Raw genomic sequence first — 9,562 nt, forward strand, 5'->3', positions numbered from 1 at the left:
ATATGTCGTCTCTTCCCCACGAATCAATCAACTCACGCCTACTTTTGTCATCTCCCAATCACAATAATTGTGTCCCGAAGAAGAGAGGACATGAGAGAGGGGGTAATATTGTAAATTGGAAGTCACCACCCCAAAACCCTCGAGGCAAACCCTAAGTCTATTCTCGTAAATATAAGCAAATGCGATGGCGAAGCCGCCAGGGCTCCCCCATGGAGGCCATGCTGGCCACTGTTGCATCGACACGTATGCCGTCGGCTGGGTTGTAGCTGGACGTTCTTCGCTCTCCGACACACTCCGCACTTGCGATTCGATTTCGCACCCCAGCGAGACGGGGGAGAGGAGAAGGAACGATGGAGTGGACGAGCGACGAATCCTTTCTGCATTAGCGTGGTTTTTTTTTTTGGGGGTGGGGGGGGGGGGGAGGTGTTGGTGGTATCGAGATCTGTAAGGAAGCAGATATATCGATATGGGGAGGGGGAAGGTGGAGCTGAAGAGGATCGAGAACAAGATAAACAGGCAGGTGAGCTTCGCAAAGCGCCGCTGCGGGCTGCTGAAGAAGGCTCACGAGCTGTCGGTGCTGTGCGATGCGGAGGTAGCGCTCATCGTCTTCTCCGCTCACGGTCGCCTCTTCGAGTTCTGCAGCACCTCCAGGTATATTTGTGCGCACGTACGACCGTGGCTGGAAGCTCCTCTTCTATACCTCATCTCGTAATATTCTGCTAGTTTTCTGGCTCTTTTTCCAGGGTTCTCGTCTCTCTTTTCTTTCCTTTCCTTTGATGGTGCTTAGCAATGAGATCTTAGAGCATAAGATCTCATATTACATTCTTTTGATGTGTTCTTGTGAAAGAAACCGAAAAAGATGTTCTTTTTATTTTTGGTTTTTTGAAAAGGGGCGCAGGGGAGAGAGAGAGAGAGGGAGAGAGAGTTTAGCTTTTGTATCATTTATTTCCTACCACAAATCTAGTATAACATGTTGAGATGACCATCTTTTTTCTGGGGGAGAGTGTACTTTGGAGATTGATTTGAGGGTTGGAAATGGGTTTTGGTGGTCTAATCATGATGGCTTTTGCAGCAGCGATCGATTTGAAATCGGTTTTCTGTATAGATCGTAGTGAATACTGTTCCATTGAGCTGATTTGACTAGTATTTGGTGTGTTTTCTAGACCTAAAATTCTTTTTTCTCGTCACCTTTTGAAGAGATCTTTGTTGGATATGGAAAATGTCACCTCGCAAAGAAAATATAATCTACAAGTCACAAAAGAAATAATCGTTCTCTTTCCACCTTCTCAGTTTAAGTTAATACTGGTCCTCTTTTCTTCGTATGTGTCTCATCAGTTCTCCAGCTGTTCTTTGTTGCCTTTTAGCTTATCATGAATTGCTTTAGAAGATACATCACATTTTGTTTTACTAGAACTGATAACACATGATTATTGCTTTTGTGCGTGTCTTTTATGGTGTGCATGCTACATCGTGCATTCTAACTTCGCATGTTAGCATATGTATTTTCGATTGACCCTTATCTTGTCCACAAAGCTACACTTCTTGCTGTCTAACATAGCTGCGTGTGCATATGATCTTTCATCAAAAACCTGAAGTAGAAAATCCTCAGTTACTATGAGATACACCAAATGAGTATGCTAATATGTAGGTAGAAACGTGGTAAACAGAATCTAAACTATGCTAAACATGCCAAAAAGCAAATATGAAGCAGCAGTGCATGCAAGATAAATAGAGCAACAGAATGTACAATTATGTACTATAATTTGAAGGATGATAACCCCTCCCCACATAATCCTTTCAGATAAACATTCAAAGGCATATATGTGCAATTTTATTCCTAGAAAAGATAGGATTACTACCCTTGAGGCTCACTTCAGACTGTTAAGAATAGATTATAGTTCAAACCTGAGAGCAATCATAGAAGCCAACAAAATTAGGTCATGCAACTACAAAAATATCATAAAGGAACCTGAAGCACATTACAATCTCCATAGGTGTAGTTGAAAACCAAGAAATGGGTTCCACCTATCTTTATTAGTACAATTATGTACTAATTTGAAGGATGACGACCCCCCAAATTTCCTAGCATGACCATGTGTAAAATTTACTTATATTTCATTGAATCAACCTTTATTTTTCGAAATCATAGCAACAAAATTTTGTTGAATACACAAAGATACGGCTCGGAGCTTCCCCCCTATGACTATGATTATGATGAGAGATCTATACTTGTCACATCAGAGTGACAAATGCATAAAGAAATAAAACTATGAAAAGGTTCATGAGAAATGAAGGATTAGGTGTCTAAAATCACCATAAAAATATTTATGAACCTTAGAATAAATATATGACAATGAATGTTATCTTTAGGATGTGTCTCCTATTTATATAAATAAATAGAGAGCCATGATGTAGTACGGTGGGAAATTTGCAATGATGTGAGGCTTTATTATCATCTATTATCTTTTATCTCCTCCATCATAGCCCCTCCTCTTTCATCTCTACCTTTCTTCCTTTATTATATCAAATCTGGCATGGGAGCTGTATTATAATAAAAGTCTTATTTAGATCTCAAGATATATGAGAGGTGATAATAAGATGATGATTACTATGTGTCGAAAAGATATCTTGAAGGATTTATAGAATAAGAATAACAAAATTTTTCTTCTCTATCAAGATTTAGATGAAAATACATTGGGGAGTTGTGAGCTTCAATTCCTCAAACATGCATGGAATATCATTACCTCGAGGTGGTAAAATAAAGTTACGAAGAACCTTCAAATGATGATTTGATGTGCCAAAGAGATTTTGAAAGATTTGACAAAGAAACACCATCGGAAATTCTTCGTCATCTATCAAGATTTATATGAAGACAACCTTGGAAAAGTTATGACTGCCTAACACACCCAAACAAATATAAGTGATATTATGGAACAAGTCCTTTAAATAATTTTTTTCTTGAAACAAACGAAGGGTAAGGAGAATGAGAAAAAAATAAAGCAATGAAAAGATGCATATAAAAATAAGAGAGATAAGATAAGAGATTATTTTATACAGAAGAAGACTCATTCAGAAGATCACTGGCATTTATAGATTTTGTATAGCATCTATAGAAGATTCTGTTATATCGAAGGAGATTCATTCGATAATGCAGAAGATCACTAATGTTCATTTCATTATTTATAACATCCGTTTCTTTTATTTCCAGTCATCTCCAGCAAGTGGTTGTCATTTTGTTATCTCAAAAATATAAGTAGTGAGTATAGAGAAGAAAACCTACACCGATGTGAGGAGTGGTTGTCTCCATTATGATTCTGCCACTCTTCTCATTAAAGGTTGATCCTCACATCATCATGATTATAGTACTTCAGTTCACAATAAAACACGTTATAGATCAACTCATCATCTCTGTTATTTTGGTGACCTTGGGAGAGGAGGCATGTTATTGGAACTCTTATAATATGTGGATTTCTAATTGTCATTGTTCTTCCAATCTATTCAATCATCCTTATCCATGGACATAGGCCACATACGTGAGACATTTAAATCTTAAAGTGCAAATATGACTGTTTGATGTTATGTAAGACTGCAGATCGAGGTGAGGAATAATTTTCTCAATTGGCTTTATAATCGAGAGAATCATATCCTGCTTTGAGATTATTTAAAACTATTGAATGTCAATGTGTTAATGATCCATTGAATCTCAATTTTGAACCAATGTGTACTATTTATTGTTTTTGAAGAAGAATGTAGTTAATTATTTAGTAAGTGCAACTAAAATTGTTAAATTATATCAATGCTAAGTGTAATAGTAATCTTTCCAATTTTTGATAAATTATTTTAAATCATTTTTAATTGTCAAATAGCGTCTAGTAAGTTTCATAACCTTCTACTCTCAGATCCCTTTCTTTTCCAACTTTATTTCAGCATGCTCAAGATACTTGAAAGGTACCAAATGTTCAGGAATAATGCAGAATCTATACCAACATTAAGTGAAGCTCAGGTATGCAATCTCCAAGGCATAGGAAGAAATTACTCATTTTTTTGTTTGTGTATGTTTTCTATGAAATATAGTACATCAAACTAGCATGCAATAGTTTTTTTTTTTTTTTTTTCATCATCCTTGCAGTATTTTGTGAATTATCTTTATAACAATTAAGATTACATCCAAAAGAGATTGTTGCTAACTAGATTCCTTCATCCTGTAAGTATCCAAAAACTCTTTTTAATGCCTTGACTATAAATTTGGCTCACCATAAAACTGGGTAAAAATTATCATTGCATTTTCCCCATTTGTTTCATCAACATGGATTAATTGTACACACGAAAGAATATATTTTATTATCCACGTCAATCTTGAATGTAGTTAGAATCATGAATGTTCACAGGAATGAGTCTGTCTTGCTTAAGAGGTTCTGATGTAGTAGGAAAACCTAAAAGGTGCTTAATATGATGAGAGAATTGACGGGGTGGGTAATAAGAAAAAAAAGCTAAAACAAAGAGAAAGGAGGCGAGGAAAATCTGCTTAAGCAACAAAGAACAAGTGAGTTCAACACGTTCCAAGATGGTCAAGCTACCGAGCAGTTTGTTGTTTCTAGCCATGGAGCAGTTTTCTTGTTTGTCCATCTGGTTAGGCAGCTTCATCGTAGTCGACTCTAGCATCATTTTAGAAATTTTGAGTTTAACTTAATGCTATTATAAATGATATTTGAACGTCAATATGAAACCTTAAGATTATTAAGTTAGTATCCAACTTCTGTATCTATAGCCTGATTATCCTTAATCCTTTGCAATACGAATCTAATCTCTGTTCTATATCTCTATTTGATGCATCAATACTTCTGATAAGCTGAAACTACTTTACTTATTTACTAATATAAAGTGCATTAAACCATATATCTTAATTTGATCTGCCATCCATCATTTAGTAATATTGAGTTCAGCAAACCTAGATACTGACTACTTTACCATACATTCATGAAATGGGAGCAATCAAAACATCATGCATTTACTTAGCTATTTTTCTTATTTAAAAGGTATCCGCAAAAGACATATATTAATGTCTATACCAACTATCAAAGCCATATTATATTCCCGTTTGTGCAGCTTTTGTGCCAACAATGGGAATATATATGTACATTTCTTATGTTATTGTTGAATTCTTTCTCGCAGATAGCTTTGTGTTTGTGTATTAGCATCTCAATTAAATGCATGTATGCGTTCATACAAGCTGCAATCATCATGCTTAAGCAGATGATCTCTGACAGTTAATATTGTGTTGTCTAAGCAGAACAGTTATCAAGAATACTTGAAGATGAAAGCAAGAATCGAATATCTGCAGCGTTCTCAGAGGTAATCATTATTACTAATTATCCGTGTAAATTAGCGTTCACCGTTGTGTGTGGTAATGTATGCACTTATCTGGTATGTGGTGCTATAACCCTCTGACTGTAGCAATCTCCTCGGTGAGGAGCTAGGGCCATTAAGTATTAACGAGCTCGAGAGACTCGAGAATCAAATAGAGGTGTCTATAAAGCAGATCAGATCAAAAAAGGTAAATTGCAGAAACTCTTAGCATTATCTGAGGGTATTGTTTTTCCTACTCCTTTGTGAGTCATTGTTAATTTTGCAGTCCAAATGGCATGCTTAACTCTTTCTTTTGTTTGTAGCGAAAGTGAAATTATTTGCCTAAGATTTATATATAACATAAATGCATAATATACAAGGAATAGAAAAAAGTGAGAAATATTTTTATTCATGAACAATTAGATATTATTTCGACAGAGGATAAAATAAAAAAAATATTATTTAAGATGATATGAGCATGTACTAACGAGACTTCCTAATGCTAATGATATGATGAAAAATAGAGGAAGACCTAAAATTTTTTTTAATAAAAGTAATAAAAAATTTAAGTACTCTGAATTTAACTAAACATATGACTTTTTACATATTTCAATAGTGGCAAAAGATTCATATAGGTGATTCCAAATAGTTAAGATTTACCATTTTATTGTTGTTGGTATAGAAAGAAGAGAAATGTGTTGTCAGATTTTCATAAATGAAAGAAGATAAAGAGACACCGGGTAAGATAACTTTATCTTTCTCTTATGCTTTAGAGAAGGACTGCAGAGATAATGTTTAGAGTTACAAACTTTGGATCATGAAATAAGAGGAATGAACAAGGTCATATATGTAGTATGTGGCACTTGATGAGCATTAACTAATAACATCTCGTTACTCTCTCCAGTATTTTTTCCCCAGAAGTTTTCCGGGAGTACTTTCTTAAAAGAAATGGTTGATCTCTGCCTGGTTCTCAGGAATCTTCAAAATAGTGGTTGGGATTAAATCAGATGATAGACCATATGATTAGATATATCTGAAGGTGTGCTCGCTCGTAGGACAATCAAATGGTCCAACGAGATTACACCTACTGTGAAGATCTAACCAGTTGGGATGACTTGATAAACATAAACAATTCAAATATTACCTTATTTACATTATGAGAGTAAACATTTGAGTTAGATACTAGTGTTTCAACTATTTGAGATTAGTTCATCTTCACAGTCATTGAGCTCTGAGTAGGATAATCTCACTGGTCAGAATTAAATCTTACATGATGAGTATGGATCAATTATGCATCAATTTAAAACCCACTTGTGAAACTTTTGAATTTGACAAAGTAGGCCTGCCATAGCTAAATTATGAATATTTATATATGTACTATAAGTTTTCCTTCTCAAACCTATTAACATGTTGTCTATATTATCAGATGCAGCTAATGCTTGATCAGCTTTACGATCTAAAAGACAAGGTAAATTTCTGATTAGGACTTCAATCCTTTATTGTAACGTTGAAGCCCGAAACCTAGTCCTTCATCCACTTAATTCTTTTCCGCAGGAACAAGAGTTGCAAAAAGACAACAAAAACCTAAGAAGGAAGGTATTGTGATAGTTGCTTGCGATGCTGTAAATGCATTTGCTTTGCTACACTTGTGCTTCTTAAAGGTTAACTGTTCTCCTATTTAGTCTCGAGCAAAGTATACAGGACTGCACCCACTATTCCATCCATGGGATAATTTGGCATCATCTATCTCGACTGTTTGTCATATGGTCTATATAATTCGAATGACAAGGAGGATTTATTGGATGTTTCTTTAGTATTATCGGCAGTGCAGATCACTAATCAAATTCTGCAAGCTTGTTGATGACAGCTGCAAGAAGGTGGTTCACAAACTCAGCTCCAACCATCATGGCCAGATGGAGGTAACAGTGCTGCCAAGAAGCCTCCTCGAGCGGAAGGATTGTTACAGCTACTGGAATATGACCCAGCTTTGCAAGTCGGGTAATGCTCGTTTTTACGTACAAGGAAGCAATGCATTCAACAGTTTGTGAGGGGAATAAATGCTTCTTAGTTAACACTAAACACTACACGATAACCTTTGCGGTTGTCTCCTGCAGATCCAGTCAATCATGCACAGCCCCGTCGAACGACGGTGAAGGCGCAGCTCGGGATGACGACGGGCTCATCCCAAGATGGCTTTGACGGCTACGTGTCTCGAGATCACATCGGCGCACCTGTAGTTATAGGTTCCTTTCGCCTATTTCCAAATCCTGTTTATGGCTTTATCTGTCGCGCCCCCCCACCCTCCTCATCCTCCTCTCTCTCTCTCTCTCTCTCTCTCTCTTTGTTTCTTCGCCCTCGTATAAAGACCAATAGAACGATAATAAAGATACCAACTGTATCGTAGCAACTCAACTCTGTAGCAACTGCAAGATGATGTGACTAGTTGAACTGGTTATTTGTAGCATGGCGTGCTCGGTAATCGAGTTGATCTGCACAGAAGCTGAGAACATATTTACTGTCATTTACTTGAGTGTTATGACGGGGAGCCCAAAAGTAGAGTGATGTTAGGGTTCTTGTTGTAGTTGCTTGGTGAAGAATCGAGGGATGGAAAGTCTTCTTCTTCTTCTACTTATGTTTTATGTTTTTTTCGGAAAAACATAGATTTTTCATCATATGAGATTAATCGCATGAGTTTGAGTTATCCCTACTAAAATATGATTTCTTTATGGATCTTTCTCACATAAATTAAAATTTGTTTTCTCTTACCCTCCATAGAAACCCTATAAAGTATCATCCTCTTTAGGCATCCTAGAGAGAAACTTAAAGTAAAATTATTATTCATATTTTGCTCTTCAATCAAAATCCAGAGATATATAAAATGTTTATAAAAAATTAAATCCTAAATATCATAAATTTCTTTCTTCACGAGAATTTTGTATTATGATTCCTTATTCTATTCGAATACAGATTATAGAAATCCAAAAATATTTATCAATCTTAATATTATAATATAATTTAAATAATATATGACTAATTATAAATTAATCTCAATATTAATATTATTTTTGCTCGAGATATTAAAAATAACTAATTATAAAAGGATAATTTATAATTATCCTATAATCTATTATCTAACTCCTCGATTCTTGGTTGCATTTCACACAAAATAAAAATAAGAGGGAGTGGAGAGCCTAATAAGCTCACCCACGAAACAGCCTCTCGCTCGGTCCCATAAGTTCTTTACCGATCACCCATACACAACAACCTGTAGAAACCGAGCGTCGAGTCGTCGATTCCCGAAAAGTCCCATTCCACCACCGGCTATACAAAGCCGAAGACCTGCGTCTTTGTAGCCTCCATCATAATATTGGCTCTCACCTGTTGCCTAAACGGAGCTCTCATGGTGGCGATGGCGAAGGCGAAGTCTTCCTTCGGCTTTCTCTGGAGCTGCTGCGGCTCCCTGGTTCGAGGAGCCTTGAATACGATGAAGGCTTCCGCCAGCTTCCTCCGTGGCTGCTGCCGCTCTCCGTTCCCAGGAACCTGCAATACGATGCAGTCTTCGGCCGGCTTTCTCTCGAGCTCCTGCGTCTCACCTGGAATATGATGAAGTCTTCCGCCGGCTTCCTCTGGGGCTATTGCCTTTCTCTGTTTCTAGTAGCCTACGACTACGAGATGACGAAGCCTTCCTCCGGCGTTCTCTGGTTCAGCTGTCGCTTCCTGTTTCCAGAAACCTGCAACAAATTTCAGGTCACGCGCATTCCCCTGTCCACAGTCGCTTATGAGCTCCTGTTTTACTTGTTAAACCACGGAGCCAAGGCGCCATGGAAGCCGTATCTTCTTCTGGTTGTGCTCGTCGCCTCTGCGACCATCGAGATCTTATGACTCTGGAGTGAAGTTGTTCGTGTCTCCAGTGCTCTTTGGACATGCAATTTTGTTCTGCCTCCCTTAGTTTCCCTAGGAATATATCAAGCTCTATTCTGTGTGGTCTCAACTTTGAGATCGTACCTCCTCCTGTGATTTTGATCTGTTCTGCGGAAACAAGTTCGCAGACGTCCAAAATATGCTGAATTCGCAGTTAAACTGCTCATAACTTGAGAGCCAATCTCCGTGTGGTTGATGTTACATTGCACCACACGGTTGTTTCCTAATAGATATGCCCACTCATATGACATCGATGATGTCTTCATCCTCGTCTATCCAATTGTTGTATAACAAC

At 37.1% G+C, this 9,562-nt stretch overlaps 1 protein-coding gene across 1 annotated transcript; it reads left to right on the forward strand.

Annotated features, from left to right (window-relative positions):
- Window positions 1-421: 421 nt before the first annotated feature.
- Window positions 422-7,816, forward strand: LOC135609021 (agamous-like MADS-box protein MADS2). The gene is made up of 8 exons (XM_065102110.1): window positions 422-651; window positions 3,928-4,003; window positions 5,291-5,352; window positions 5,455-5,554; window positions 6,773-6,814; window positions 6,901-6,942; window positions 7,214-7,344; window positions 7,461-7,816. The coding sequence occupies exons 1-8, from the start codon at window positions 467-469 to the stop codon at window positions 7,543-7,545; spliced, it is 723 nt and encodes a 240-aa protein (XP_064958182.1). The 5' UTR covers window positions 422-466; the 3' UTR covers window positions 7,546-7,816.
- Window positions 7,817-9,562: the final 1,746 nt, after the last annotated feature.

This window comes from Musa acuminata, chromosome BXJ2-4 (genome assembly GCF_036884655.1).
Source record: "Musa acuminata AAA Group cultivar baxijiao chromosome BXJ2-4, Cavendish_Baxijiao_AAA, whole genome shotgun sequence".
Lineage (NCBI taxonomy): Eukaryota > Viridiplantae > Streptophyta > Magnoliopsida > Zingiberales > Musaceae > Musa > Musa acuminata.